Source organism: Mustela nivalis (assembly GCF_964662115.1).
Source record: "Mustela nivalis genome assembly, chromosome: 3".
In the NCBI taxonomy this organism is placed as follows: Eukaryota; Metazoa; Chordata; class Mammalia; order Carnivora; family Mustelidae; genus Mustela; species Mustela nivalis.
In genome coordinates, this window is record NC_139022.1 from 62,734,389 (window position 1) to 62,750,724 (window position 16,336).

Genomic DNA, 16,336 nt, shown 5'->3' on the forward strand with positions numbered 1-16,336 from the left:
GTTTGGTTACTGGATTGTAGAGTAGTTCTATTTTTAACTTTTAGAAGAAACTCCATATTGTCTTCCACAGTGGCTGTACCAGCTTGCATTCCTATCAACAGCGCACCAGGGCACCTATTTCTCCTCATCTTCATCAATGCTTGTTTCTTTTGATTTTAGCCATTCTGGCTGGTGAGGTGATAGCTCATTGTGGTTTTGGTTTGCATTTTTCTGATAATGAATGATATTGTCCATCTTTTCATGTATCTGTTGGCATTGGGATGTCTTTGGAGAAATATCTGGTCGTGTTTTCTCCCCATTCTTAATTGGATTATTTGGGTTTTGGTCTTATATATTTTGTAGACTAACCTTTTATTGGATATGTCATTTGCAAATGTCTTCTCCTGTTCAGTAGGTTAGTTTTGTTGGTTGTTACCTTTGCTATGCAGAAGCTTTTTACTTTGATGCAGTCCCAATAGTTTATTTTTGCTCTTGTTTCTCTGGTCTCAGATGTATCTAGAGAGACGTTCTTATGGTCAATGTCAAAGATATGACTGCCTCAGCTCTCTTCTAGGATTTTTATGGTCTCAATCTCACATTTAGGTCTTTAATCCATTTTGGGTTTATTTTTGATTTTTGTGTATGGTGTACAAAAGTGATCCAGGTTCATTCTTTTGTAGGTAGCTGTCCAGTTTTCCCAACATCATTAGTTGAAGACATTTTGTCTTTTTCCCATTTCATATTCTTCCCTCCTCTGTTGAAGGTTAATTGACCATATAATTGTGGGTTTATTTCTGGGCTCTCTATTCTGTTCTGTTGATCTATGCATCTGTTTTTATGCCAGTATCTTGTTCTTTTCATTATTATAGTTTTGTATTATAGTTTTATGATTATTATAGTTTTTTATACTATTGTATAGTTTTTTTTATAACTTGAAATCTGGAATTGTTATACCTCCAGTATTGTATGTCTTTTTCAAGATTGCTTTGGCTATTCTGGGTCTTTTATGGTTCCATTCAAATTTTTGGTATTATGAAAAATGTTGTTAGTATTTTGATAGGTATTTCATTAAATCTGTAGATTTCTTTGAGTACTATAGATGTTTTACAATGTATATTCTTCTAACCCATGAACATTGAATGTCCTTCCATTTCTTTGTGTCGTCTTTGATTTCTTTCATCAGTGTTTTATAGTTTTCAGAGTACAGGTCTTTCACCTCTTTGGTTAGGTTTATTCCTAAGTATTTTATTATATTTGGTGTAATTATAAATGGGATTGTTTTCATTTCTCTTCTGTTTCATTATTAATGTACAGAAATGCAATGGATTTTGTATCCTGTAACTTTACTGAATTAATTTATCAGTGCTAGTAGCTTTTTAGTGGAGTCTTTAGGATTTTCTATATATAGTATCATGTCATCTGCAGAGTAAAAGTTTTACTTCTTCCTTACCAATTCGGATGCCTTTTATTCCTTTTTCTTTTCTGATTGGTGTGGCTAGAACGTCCAGTACTATGTTTTAAATAACAGTGGTGAGAGTGGACATTCCTGCCTGTTATTTGACCATAGAGGAAAAGCTCTCAGTTTTTCACCAATGAGTATGATGTTCACTGTGGGTTTTTCATATAAGGCAATTATTATGTTGAGGTATGTTGAGGATTTTTTTTTCCCATTATGAATGGCTGTCGTACTTTTGTCAAATGCTTTTTTCTCCATCTATTGAAATGATATGATTTTATCCTCTTATTGATGTACTGTATCACATTGATTGATCTGTTTATACCGAACCACCCTTGCATCCCAGGAATAAATCTCATTTGATCACGGTGAATGATTTTTCTTAATGTATTGTTGGATTTGGTTTGCTAATATTTTATTGAGGGTTTTTGCATCTATGTTCACCACAGATATTGGCCTGTAGTTCTTTTTTTTGTTGTTGTATCTTTATGTGGTTTTGGTATCAGGAAAATGCTGGCCTCATAGAATGAACTTGGAAATTTTCCTTCCTCTTCAATTTTTTAAAAAAAGTTTGAGAATAGATATTGACTCTTCTTTAAATATTTGATAGAATTCACCTATGAAGCTGTCGGGTCCTGGGCTCATGTTTTTTGGTAGTTTTTTGGTTATTAATTCAACTTCACTGTTGGCAATTGGTCTGTTCAAATTTTCTATTTCTTCCTGTTTCAGTTTTGGTAGGTTATATGTTTCTAATTTATCCATTTCTTCTAGGTTGTCCAGTTTGTTGGCATATAAATTTTCATAATATTGTCTTATGATTCTTTGCATTTCTGTGGTGTTGGTTGTTACTTTTCATCTTTTTTTTCTGATTTTGTTTTGAGTCCTCTCTCTCTCTCTCTCGATGAGTTTATCAATTTTATTGATTATTTCCAAAGAACCAGCTCCTGGTATCATTAATCTGTTTTTTTTGTTTGTTTGTTTGTTTTTTTAGTTTCTATATCATTTATTTCTGCTCTAGTATTTATTAGTTGCTTCCTTCTGCTGGTTTTGGGTTTTGTTTGTTCTTCTTTCCCTAGCTCTTTTAGGTGTAAGGTCTAGTTGTTTATTTGAGATTTTTCTTGGTTCTTGAGGTAGGCCTGTATTGCTAACCTTCTTAGAACTGCTCTTCCTGCATCACAAAGATTTTGTACTGTTGTGTTTTTCATTCTCATTTGTTTCCATGTATTTTTTGATGTCTTCTTTAATTTCTTGGTTGACCCATTCATTGTTTAGTAGCATGTTATTTAACCTCCATACATTTGTGCTCTTTCCAGATTTTTTCTTGTGGTTGATTTCTAGTTTCACTGCATTATGGTCAGAAAAGATGCATGGTATAATGTCTATTTTTTTGAAACTGTCCAGATTTATTTTTTGATCTAGTATGTGATACCTTCTGGTGAATGTTCCTTGTACACTTGAAAAGAATGTGTATTCTGATGTTTTAGGATGGGATGTTCTGAATATATGTATTAAATCCATCTGGCCCAGGGTTATCCAAAGCCACTGTTTCCTTGTCGATTATCTGTTTAGATGATCAGTCCACTGATATAAATGGAGTGTTGAAGTCTATTATTACTGTATGGCTATTGATTAGTTCCTTTATATTTGCTATTAACTATTTTATATGTGAGTGCTCCCATGTTAGGTGCATAAATATTTACAGTTATTGTATCTTCTTGTTGGACTGTGATTGTATGATGATTATATAGTATCCTTCTGTGTCTCTTGTTACAGTCTTTGTTTTAAAGTCAGTTTTTTTTTTAAAGTCAGTTTTGTCTGATATAAATACTGCTACCATTTGCATGACAAATGTTTCTCCATCCCCTCACTTTCAAACTGCATGTCTTTTTTTTTTTTTTTTTTTAAAGATTTGTTTATTTGAGAGTGAAAGAGTAAGTGAGAGAACACAAGCAGGGGAAGCGACAGAGAGGGGAAGAAGTAGGCTCCCTGCTGAGCAAGGAGCCCAATGCGGGGCTCCATCCCAGGGCCCTGGGATCATGACCTGAGCTGAAGGCAGATGCTTAACTGTCTGCGCCACCCATCCTTGCATGTGTCTTTAGGTCTGAAGTGTGACTCTTGTAAGCAGCATTTGGGTGGCTCTTGTTATTTTATCCACTCCATCACCCACTGGATTTTGATTGGAGCACTTAGTTCATTTACATTCAAAGTAATTATATATTCAAATATAATTAGGCATGTATTTATTGCCACTTAGTTATTTGTATTTTGTGTTTGTGGATCTTCTCTGTGCCTTTCTTCCCTTGCTCTCTTCTCTCACCATAAGTTGGCTTTCTTTAGTGATTTACTTGGATTCCTTTCTCTCTATTTTTTGCACATCTATTCCTGGTTTTTGGTTTGTGGGTACTATTAAGTTAGTATATAACATCTGCTTATAGCAGTCTATCTTAAGTTGATGGTCATTTAAATTTTGTTTCTTTTTTTGTGTGTGTGTGGGGAGATAATAGGTAGGGGCAGAGGGAGAAGGAAAGAGAGAATCTTAAGTAGGCTCCATATCCAGCCCAGTGCAGGGCTCAAGCTCATGACCTGAGCTGAAATTGAGTTGGACACTTAACCAACTGAGCCACACAGGTGCCCCAGTGGTCACTTAAATTTGAACCCCATTCTTACTCTTCTCCTTTCCATATTTTAAGTCTATAGGTATCATACATTACATCCATTTGTGAGTCCCTTGACTTGAGTTTTACCGATATACTTATTTTTTACTGCTTTTGTGTTTCCTACTTACTCATGGTTTCTCTTTTCCATTCAGAGTCCCCTTTAATGTTGCCTGTAGGGCTGGGTTACTGTACATGAGCTACTTTAGTTTTTGTTTGTCTGGGAAACTCTTTATCTCTCCTTCTATTCTGAATGAAAGTCTTGCTGGATAGAGTCTTCTTGGCTGTAGATTTTTTTCCTTTCAGTACTTTGAATATATCATGCCACTCACCTCTGGCCTGCAAAGTTTCTGTTGAAAACATCTGCTAATAGCTTTATGGGGTTTCCCTCATATGTAACTGTTCTCTTTTCTCTTGCTTCTTTTAAAATCTTTTTTTAATCACTGCTTTTTGCCATTTTAATTACTATGTGTCTTAGTGTGGACCTCCTTGGGTTGATTTAGTTGAGGGAGCTCTGTGGTTCCTGGATCTGAATTTATATCCTTTCCCAGATTTGGGAAGTTTTCAGCTATTATTTCTTCAAATAGAGTTTCTGTCCCCTTTTCTTTCTTCTTTTCTGGGATACCTACAATGCAAATGTTATAATGCTTGATGGAGTCAGTCAGTTCCCTAAATCTGTTTTTATTTTGCACTTTCTGGTCAGTTTGATTATTTTCCATAACTCTGTCCACCAGGTCAGTGATTTGTTCTTCTGCTTCTTGTAGCCTATTTATTCCACCCAAGTATATTTTTAATTAAAATTATTGTGTTCATCTCTGATTGTTTCTTTTTTTATCCCTGATTATTCTTTTTAAGATGTCCTCTACTTTTCTCTCAAGTCCAGAGAGTATCTTTATGATCATTATTTTAAATTCTCTGTTAGGCATATTACTTAGCTCTGTTTCACTTAGGTGTCTTAGTGTAATTTTGTCCCCTTCTTTCATTTGGGGCATATTCCTCTGGCTCCTCATTTGGCCTTTCTGTGTCTGTTTCTGTGTGTTAGGAAAGTGAGCTAGGTCTCTTGCTCTTAAAAGTAGTGGGTGGGGCTCACACTTTGAACAAGGTGGTGCTGGTTCTCTTCCACAGGGGATTTACAGCTCCTGCAGAGATCTACCCAGCTGGGGCCACTCCGGAAAGCACAAGCAAGCTGGGTTGCAATGCCAAGGTGGGCAGGCTGGTCCCCTTCCACAGGGGATGTGCAGCCATGGTGGAGACTGAGGCCTGCCTGGTCTACTCTGTAAAGTGTGTGCTGGTCGGGGTGCTGTTTTAACAAGGTATGTGTGTGTTCCAAGGAAGCTGACAAGTTACTATCACCAGGACCCAGGCTGTGCAAAGGGCAGAGTTGGGAGATACTGTATTGTCAAGGTTTGCACTGGTTATCTGGGGGAGGGGGGACCCACAGTGCTGGGACTGAGGCAGGCCGAGCTGGAGGGGGAGGGGCACGGTGTAAGCAAGTTACATGGTGAATGCTATGCCACACCGGTTTCCACAGGTGGCTGTGTGTTTATGCTGGGAGGTGGGGGAGCAAAATGGTGACTGACAGCTCCTTTGCTCCTGGAGAAGTACCTGCAGAACTCAGCTTGGTAAATAACTCTCCCTCCTGTATGCTCCAGGTGCTTTTCTAAATGCTGCTCCTATGCTCTATCTCTACAGGCTGTTTGTCTTACTCTCTTTAAGGGCAGGGACTTGGCTTCCCATTACCCTGTAGGCTATCCCAGCATGGAACCTGCTGATTTTTAAAGTTCCCTGCTTTAAGACCTGCTGGTCCTAAGAAGCGGTTAAATTTGGCCACTTTTATTTTCAATCCTGTTTCTCTACTCCGTCTCTTACCCTCTCCATGACCCCCGCTCCCTGCCTCCAGTGACCAGGCTTGCAGGATTTAACTTGCCACTATATCTCTACCTTTCCTCTCGTCAGTGTGGCCTCTCCTCTACATTGAGTTCTGGAGTTTGTTCCACCAGCCTTTGGGTTGTTTTCTGGGTTATTTACATTGATGTGTTGCTTGCAATAAGCACAAACATACAATGTATAGTTTCCTATATGCCAGCATTTCTCGAAGTGTGGCCCTGGGATCTTGGGGGGGGGGGGTTCCTGAGAGGCCTTTGGGGGTCCATGAGATCAAAACTACTGTCATATTAGCAAGATGCTATATGCCTTTTTCACACTCAATCTCACATGAGTGGACAAAGGGACACAAAATTACCACATTTCTGATAAAGGCATTCATGATAGATTAAAGCCTGTCCTACCTCTACCTGAACTCTGGTTCTTTATACCCTTGCTACTGGAAGTGGTCTGTGGACCAACAGCATCAGCATCATCTGGAAGCTTGATATGGAAACAGAATCTCAGGTCCCATCCCAGACCCACCAAATAAGAAAGGGTATTTAACATGATCCCCAGGTGATTTGTATGCATATTAAAGCATTGTTCTATATAACAGTCTTAAGAAATCTTTTATGCAGAAACTTGTCAATTTTTAGATAGGATCATCAAAATAGTACTTCAGTAGCCCGTAAGTGGGCTACCTTGGTTCAATGCCAGAAAATAAGCTGATGGCCAAATGCACTATCAAACAATCAGGAATCTGATTAATTCTTCTTTTTTTAAAGAGTTTATTTATTTATTTTACAGACAGAGATCACAAGTAGGCAGAGAGGCAGGCAGAGAGAGAGGGGGGCGGGAAGCAGGCTCCCCGCGGAGCAGAGAGCCTGATGTGGGGCTCAATCCCAGGACCCTGGGATCATGACCTGAGCCAAAGGCAGAGGCTTTAACCCACTGAGCCACCCAGGCGCCCCTGATTAATTCTTTTTAATAATAAAATATCCTCCTAGTATGAATGAAAAAACCCCTATCTAACACATTACTAACTAATTAATGCATAAATCTGCATATATGCCATAGCTATGTGAGTTTTCTGTGCCAATAAGCCAAATTCTGCAGCAGCATTGTTGGGTCGGCAGAAAGCATGGGATTAATTAACATAGTAGTAATCTCTTCTGAAAAAATATGGTACATTACAAATGATCACATGACCATTTTCCTTCAAGATGAATTCAGAGGTTACACTTAACCTGCAGTCTTAATTCACTCTTAGTCTTCAAGAGTCTTGTGGATATCTGTTTTTCTTTCTTACACATACACAATTATTGTTTCTGATGGGATTTAAACAGCTAGATGTATCTCAGAGAAGTCTCCTGAATGAAAACGTTACAGTTCTGAATAATGACCTTGCAAATTCTGGTATCAGCCTAACATATTCTATAAAAGAAAAAGGAAATCCATACTCCTTTCCATTAGATATTCTTCTTTTAATGTTGTGGGAAATATACACACCATTTTTTAAAGAACTAATAAGGCTGTCATCTATCTTCCTCACATGTATGGACACTCAAAAAATAGTCCATTTTAGTGGAATGAATAAACTCTAGCAAATTCAGGTGGGAACATACCTTTTCAGTATATATTTTTTAAATGCTGAATATGTGCATGCTTTCTCACTGATCAATTTTATTAATTCCAACCATTATTTTTGGTGAAATTAAAGCGGTCGGTGCTCCTTAATCTTTTTTTTTTTAATTCTTAGAGCTATCTGTAAATAAGTTGAAAATCATGGATTTTCACTAAATAATTTTCACTAAATGATATAATTTATTATTACTATACTTAAATAAATTAACAAAATGTTAACATAATACTTTATATTTTAAATATTTCAGTTATTATAAATATATTTTATATAATAATATTAAATGCATAGTAAAGAAATGCTCTATTTTTCATGACTCACTACAATAGAATGTAGGTAATAAAAGAGCCACCTGGAAGGATGGAAATACTTAGAAGAACACAGGAAAACTCTGAACGGATAGCAAATTAGATCATCATAAAATTACATGAATAAGGGACGCCCAGGTGGCTCAGTTGGTTAAACATCTGAGCCCAGGTGGCTCAGGTCATGATCCCAGGGTCGTGGGACTGAGACCCACATTGGGCTCCCTGTTCAGTGGGGAGTCTGCTTCCCTCTCCACCAGCCACTCCCCCTGCTTGTGTTTTCCCTTTCTGACAAATAAATAAATAAAATCTTTAAAAAAAAAAAAAAAAGAAATTACATGAACTCAAAAAGTTCATGTAAAATAATTATGGGACTTGACCAGAGAGCAAAAACTCTGTTCAAGGATGAAACTTTTTTTTTTTTTAACAGAATAGAAACTTTATGGAGATTCTCAAATTCAGCTTACCAGATGAATCATGCAGGGGTATTTTTGCCAGCTGCCTGAATGTATTACTGAAGTCCTTTTCACATATGAAAATTTTACTTTTCATTGCTTCCCTACAAGAATTCTGGTTTATCCAATGTTCTTTCTCCAAAAGGTTTGTACTTTCCTCCTTGGGTGACTTTGTTCAGAAGTTTCCTCTTCCTGTCCATTTTAGCCCAGTAATATTCTACTTCTATGAAAGCTCATCAAATCTAAAATGCTATTAAAACTATATATACTATTTAAATGTATATATAGTATATATATATTATTAAGAAAAATTAAGAAATTGATTCTTAATTATAAAATTAAGAAAAATACTTCCAATTAGACTATAATAGGATTTTGTAATCTCAATAATAAGAGGGGTTGCAATTTCAGAGATATCTTAAACTGTGAAAAAGAAAGAAGTGCCACCTTAGAATAAATTAAATATAGCACTTTCCAGCCTTTATTGCCATCCCCTAGAAAAAAACATCCGGATGTGATCGATCACTTCCTCCTATAGACAGAATGTAACATATTTTGCCCTGTACCATAGTTCAGATAGCTAGACTTATTTTTTTTAAAACCTCCTTTTAAAATCACAAGTCTCTTCAGCTAGATATCTGGCTAATGCTAATGTTAAATTGAAAAGTTAAATCTCCCTATTATTAGATAGCTTCAGACTCTTCTCAAATAGACTGAACTCAGTTTCCACAAATGGCTAACACTGGCCAAAGCAAGAGATATAAACTTCATTATACGCAGCTAAACCCTAATACATTAAATCCAAATAATTACATGGGGTAAAAATCCAAGGATAATAATGAGATTGTAGGCTTAGAGGGATCCACTAATGTCTCAAGAAACTTTTCTAGGAATTATGGTAGAAAATAAATCTAAAGGTATATATGATCTTAGATAATAAAATAAGTGGAGGGGATGCCTGGGTGGCTCAGTTGGTTGGACGACTGCTTTCAGCTCAGGTCATGATCCCGGAGTTACAGGATCGAGTCCCGCATCGGGCTCCCAGCTCCATGGGGATTCTGCTTCTCCCTCTGCTTCTCCTCGCTCATGCTCTCTCTCACTGTCTCTCTCTCAAATAAATAAATAAAAATCTTTAAAAAAATAAAAAAATAAAGTAAGTGGATATGGATGAGATATACACATACTTACCACTAGGTGGCAGAATTGAAAGGAACTGAGAGAGGGCGCTATGGTTGCTGTTTTGAGTTCTGTCCCTTCCTTCTTAGTCACTTTGATTCTACAGAGAAAGCCTGTGCTTTTTTCTAGTCTGGAGGCCTGAAAGGGACAGGAAGAGTGGTGTAAACAGCTCGTGGTTTGCTTCACAGAGGTTCAAGCTCAGGAATTCCCCAAAGCAATTCTCTCATTTTGGAAGATGGCCTTTATTTTTCATTTGTTTCAGAGGAGTGAAAATTGCCTAGTGTGACTTGGCTTCAGAAAAACAGGAATTGAGAACACAGATAAATTTCAGTGGAAGTAGGATGACAGAGGATTTGATTTTAGGTTTTAAATTTTTAGCTAGGAAAGAGAAGACAGCAGCTTATTTATATTGGCTTCTGATGCCATTAGAATGTAAGTTCCCTGAGTTTAGAGATTTTTGTGTTTTGATCACTTATCTATTCCCATCATTTAAATATAGTGTCTGGTACATAGTAGCTGGCTCTATTAAGTATTGGCTGAATAAAATACACTGGACTATACTTTTGTAACTTAAATAAGTCTTAGTATTAGTCTTAGTATAAAGGAATATTATTTAATACTCAATTTCTTTATTAAATTGTGCTGAACTTAGAAATCTAGTTTTTCAAATGTCTATATAAAAAACCTCCTAATTCTATACACTTCCAGCTTAACATGCTCTTTGGTTTTGTTGATTTAGAAATATTTAGAATATTTAGCTTTAGATCATGTTTCCTCAGTCTCTGCACTGTTAATGTTTTAGGCTTGGTAAGTCTTTGCTGCAGGGTAGAGGCAGATGGTGGGGGGGGGGGGGGGCTGTTCTGTGCATTGCAGACTGTTTAGCAGCAACCTGGCCTCCACCCTCTGGAAGTCAGCAGCATTCCCCCTCCAAGTCCTTGTCAGACATCTTCGAGGGGCAGGGGGTTGTATCAAAAGTGCCCTTGGTTGAGAACCACTGTTTTCCATATTGTGAACATATAGGCAACACAGTTTTATTTGATAGTAAAAATTACCAGAACACCCTGTGGATTAAATACAAATGTTTCCTTTCAGCTGCTAATATTATACAGCAAATCCGAACCTAATCAAACCTATTATAACACCTACAACGTGGTGGTGGGGGGGTGTTAAGAGATACATAACTTGCCCAAAGACTTCCATTTGGTAAGTAGAATGGTAATAAGTACTAGCAACGCTATCTGTTTAACAGTTGTCTGGAAGAAGCAAGTGTGTAGCCCTTAATGATCCTAGTAAAGTGTAGTATATTATACAAAGAATGGAAACATAGCTGGACCGGTGTTCTTAAACTGATACAAAGAGAAAGTATCACTTGAGGCTTAAAAAATTAGACAGGTGGAGTATTATTGTAATAAAGTAAAGAAGCTTGTAATTCTGGCTGGAAAGCCAAGCAGGTCCAGAAAACAGCCAATCTCAGTGGGAAAGGTAGCAGAAAGAGTTATAAAGATAGCTTCTCATTTTGAGAGTCAGTCTGTCAGAATACTGAGTACCTCTATTAAGTTTGAGACCCATTTTTCAAATTGCACAGAAAAATCTAAAAGATAGTGTGCCATAATTCATATAACTTTTGCAGATCTGCTATTAGTAGCAAACATGACTTATTTGTCAGCTAAATGACTGTGTGGGTACATACAGCATTAATACAAACAGTCTTGAGGGCTTATTTCAATTTCCTAAGCTCTGAGGAGATAGGAAAATTATCTATAAGCAATTACTACACCAAAAATCATCTTTGGTGTCCCAAATGTCAACATTTAAGGGGCTTTTTTCCTTTTACTGATTTTAAACTGTAGGTTAAATAGAACATCAATGTTTATCAAACAATAAGCGATAGCTAGATGAATGTAAATTCCTATGCCATTCAATCATGTAATTAATTCAGGTAATTAATATTATGCACTGGCATAATATTGGCAATGGGAATAAAACAATGAAAAAGAGAACAGGGTCCTTATTCCGGAGGAATAAAATTCAGATCAGATTTTAACCATGGGATACACAGAATGATAATTACAGGGAGTACAAGCTGTTTGATTTTAGATTCTTTTCATTACTGGATTGGTTGAGGAAACTGAGAAAACAATAGGATAATAGCATGAAACAGGGTACTAGTATAGGATAGGATAATAAGAATAGTTACATTTTACTTTGAATTAAACTTACTTTCCAAGAAGCAGAAGAATTTTAAAGGGAAATTTGTGAAACTGCATACATAATTAGGACTTGCAACACACTTGAGGAAAGTAAAGGGTTTTGGGTGCTGGGTGGCTCAGTAGGTTAAATGTCCAACTCTTGATTTCTGCTCAGATAATGATCTCAGGGTTGGGACCTCGAGCCCTGCATTGGGCTCCCTGCTGGGGGGGGGGGTGGAGTCTGCTTAAGATTCTCTCTCTCTCCCTTTCCCTCTATCCTTCCCTTCCCCCCAAAAAAAGAAAATAAATGGGTTATATAAATACTAAACTATAATTCTGATTAAGCCATTTTTATAATAGTATTTTTTCCCCTTTATTAAATGCTTATTCTGTGCTAGGCATTAATAAGTACCTCATATTATTTCATTTAATCTTCTTACATGATCTCTTATATTAACTCATTTGAAACTCCTCCTAATCATCCAATGATGTATTATATTTTTAAGATTTTTTAAAATTTTAAGTAATCTCTATACCCAACATGGGGCTCAAACTCACAACCCTGAGATCAAGGGTTGCATGCTCCACTGACTGAGCCAGCCAGGCACCCCGAGGTGGGTATTATCAATTCCAGTTTTCAGATAAGGATGCTGACACTTACAGAAGTCAGGTAGCTTGCCCAAGGTCACTTACCATCAAGGATGGTAAGAAGGAAAGCTGGACATTTAACAGTTCTGATGGACTCAAAGCCTCTGCTCCTTCTACCATGTTTACTTCTGCTTCCACCCTTTTCTTCTTCTGTGCTACTAGGTAGAGTGAGGGAAGAGCTGTTTGCACGAGACTAGTTTGTGCAGTGGGCCAGAGCTAGTGAAAAGCATGTGACAGAAGTGAAAGAGCAAATGCATCCTGAGGGGGGAGAGTGTTGTGAAGGGAGACGGGGGGTATGCAGGGACTAGAAAATGTAGGGTCTTGGGCGCCTGGGTGGCTCAGTGGGTTAAGCTGCTGCCTTCAGCTCAGGTCATGATCTCAGAATCCTGGGATCGAGTCCCGCATCAGGCTCTCTGCTCAGCGGAGAGCCTGCTTCCCTCTCTCTCTCTCTGCCTGCCTCTCCATCTACTTGTGATTTCTCTCTGTCAAATAAATAAATAAAATCTTTAAAAAAATTAAAAAAAAAGAAAAAAAAAGAAAAAAAAAAAGAAAATGTAGGGTCTTATAAAACCATGTTGTGGGTTTGGGATTTTAGTCTGCCTACAGAGAAAAAAAAAAAAAAACAACACTGGAAGATTTTAAGCAGGTCAGGCACTTGATCAGATGACTATTTTAAAAAGATCACTCTGTCTGCCTCTAGAAAATGGATCAGACAGAAGACAAGTTAGAGGGCCACTTCAGTGCCCTGGGAAGCAGAGGCTTTGGTGGAGATTGGTAAGTGAATAAACTGGAGAGAGATTTTAGAAGTAGAAGTGACAACATCTGGGGATGGATAAGAAGGCAGAGATGGGGAAGAGATGTAAAGGTCCCTTCTGGGTTTGCAGGATTGGGATCTTTTAGATTTTGGAAGACAGAAGAGGAAAGAAATTTAACATTACCCAGAAGAGCAAGACTAATACTCAGATGACTCTAGATTATTTTAGTAGCTATTCACCTGAAACTCATTCTATTAGTTTTCTAGGGTTGCAGTCATAAATTACTGCAAACAGGAAGGCTTAAAACAACAGAATTTATTCTCTGATGGTTCGAGAGGCTAGAAACCAGAAGTCAAGCTATTGGCTGGGCCATGCTCCCTCGGAAGGCTCTCAGGAAAAATTCTTCCATTTTCCTGGCTTCTGACATTCTTTGGTTTGTACCTGTGATCACTCTCATCTCTGCTTCTGTCTTCACCCTGCCTTCTTCGTGTGTCTATGCCCTTTTCTTTTCTAATGAGACCAAAAGTCATTGGGTTTAGGACTCACTTTAAATTCAGGATGACTTCATCTTGAACCCTTAACTAATTGCATCTGTAAGAAGGATCTGTTTCCAAATAAGGTGACATTCTGTAGTTCCAGGTGGACATGAAGTTCTGGGGAACGCTATCCTTCTCACCACATTCACCATTATTTTGACTGAATTTATTTTTCTGGTTCTTACCATAATCATTAGCATCATCATCACTACTACCACTACCATAGCCCTCAATGCACCCGTTAGGCAAGGCATTCTGTTCTAAGGCTTTAATACATATTTGTGCCAAGAGGCATGAGTGTTGGGAGACTCCAAGAGCATACCCAAGTTCACTAGGAGAACTCATGGGACTCGGCATTTAGTTGTACACATGGCTATGATTATAGTGAAAGGACGCAAAGCAAAATCAGCAAAGGGAATGATATTTAGAGTAAGTCCAGAGCAAATCATTTTCAAGTTTCTAAGTGGAGTCATAAAGGGCTCACTTAATTCATCCAACACCAAACATAACAATACACGTGTAAGAATTGATTAGGCAAGCAGAACCCAAGTTGTTCGTGGCAGCTGATTATGCAGATACCCTCTGCTTACCACATACCAATCCCAGACTCTCAGAAGGAAAGCAAGTGTTTCAGCATAAACCACATTGTACATTCTAGGTAGAGAGTAAGTCACTTTTATCAGGGAATAGATGGAAAATATTCCTGATATTCAAGTCATTAGATAAAACCTGAGGGCCAATCTTGAAAGTAGGTCTTTCTGAGGACAGCTGTTCCAGACACACTGTGTGTTAGCTTTTTTCCCTGCAGATTTCATTCCATTTAATCCTCACAGCAAAGAAATTAGAGGTCAGGAGTAAACAGAAAAACTAAGATTCTCAAGTAGGAATTCTGATTCTAGATCTCTGCTCATAACCACTATACTTGGCTGCCTGGTTTGAGGACTTAGTAAAATGAAAAAAAATATAATGACTGAAAGGAGATAACTGACAAAAGCAAGCATCTGGATTATGGTCTTTAAAAAAGATTATAAACGGTCTTCAGTATGTAATAGACATTGCATAACAAAACTCAAAATAAATTTTGAAGTAAATAATTTTATAGACCTTTAATGTTTAAGAAAAACAAAAATTACCAGCATATTAGCAATTTTAATCTTTTATGAAGATTAAAGAAATGTGAAATTTTAGCCAAATTAGCACAATTGAGGGATTAAGAGCTTTACTTTCACCTTTGCGGAGAAGTGACAAAAGTCAAAAAAGAGTACATGTATGTGCTGAAGCAGAGGGTAGCATGTTAGCATTATTTTGTTCTACTTTTTTACCTAATGGAGTGATGTCCCGAAGTGTAGTCCAGTTTTCCAAATTTTTGTGTTCGGTAGCCATGCTTCTCCATGATATCCATCCATGTTGTATAATTTGGATCTAGGCCCTTAAAGTTATTCCAGGATTCTGTTAAGTGAGTGAAGAGGCCACTCCATATTGCTAGGGGTGGGAGGAGAAACTGGGATTAGCGTAAAGTGTATTGATTTGCTTTAACTATGAAGACAATTACAGCAAGAGAAAGAATCTCCTAGTTTGGAGCTCATGCCCTGGAGTAAGACAAAACCTGCATTAGGAGCTTTACCTAATATTTCTGTTACTTCATGTTATCAAGGGGAAAACTTGGCAAGGAGTTACTATTTCCATTTTACAGGTGAGTCCTCAAGGCTTACAGGTTAAGTTGTTTAAGGTAAATACAGCTGGAATTATGTATAAAGCCTGTCAGACTCTGGAGTCTGCTTTCATAAAAATATTTTTTCATAAAAATAATATTTCATAAAATAATCACCAAGTATTTATTTATTTTCCAGGCCAGTAAAGTGAAGCACAGATCCTTTTCCAACATCCTTAAGGATGTTGTCTTTGTACCGGCTTTCCACAAAAAATTTACTATACCTACAAAAAAGTATACTACACCTTCGCTGTTATTTTCTATAAGTATGATTGTATCCAATATATCTTTCTTCATGTATTAACAGACCCAAAGGGGGAAATAGGCAGCAATACTGTAATAGTAGGAGACTTCAATACCCCAGTTTCAACAATGGATAGATCATCCAGACAGAAAATCAATTAAAGTAACAATGGACTTAAAAACTACATCCTGGACCAGATGGACTTAAGAGACATTTACAGAGTATTCTATCTAAAAGCAACAGAAAACATAACCTTTTTAAGTGCACACAGAACATTTACTAGGACAGATCATATGTTAGGCCACAAAATAAGTCATAATTAATTTAAGAAATTGAAATATTAGGCATTTTTTCCTGACTACAAAGGCACAAAACTAGAAGTCATTTTGAGGTCATTTTGAGAAAACTGGAAAATTCACAAATATGTGGAGATTAAACAAAATGGCACTGAACACCAATGGGTCAAAGCAGAAGTCAAAAGAGAAATAAAAAAATATCTTGAGACAAATGAAAATGGAAGTTTAACATACTAAAACTAATAGCATGCAGAAAAAGCAATTTTAAGGGCTAAGTTCATAGAGTTAAATGCCTGCCTTAAGAAAAAAGAGCTCAAATAAGCAACCTAACTTTTCATCTTTAAGAACTAGAAAATGAGGGACGCCTGGGTGGCTCAGTTGGTTAAGTAGCTGCCTTCGGCTCAGATCATGATCCCAGCGTTCT

At 37.2% G+C, this 16,336-nt stretch overlaps 1 protein-coding gene across 2 annotated transcripts in view; it reads right to left on the bottom strand.

Annotated features, from left to right (window-relative positions):
• The window catches only part of ARSK (arylsulfatase family member K), a 41,114-nt gene that overhangs the window by 16,335 nt on the left and 8,443 nt on the right, over positions 1-16,336 (bottom strand). For both annotated transcript variants that reach the window (XM_082723933.1, XM_082723934.1), the window contains one exon: positions 14,984-15,143. In XM_082723933.1, the coding sequence (XP_082580059.1) occupies positions 14,984-15,143 (160 nt within the window). The remainder of the gene's footprint in view (positions 1-14,983; positions 15,144-16,336) is intronic.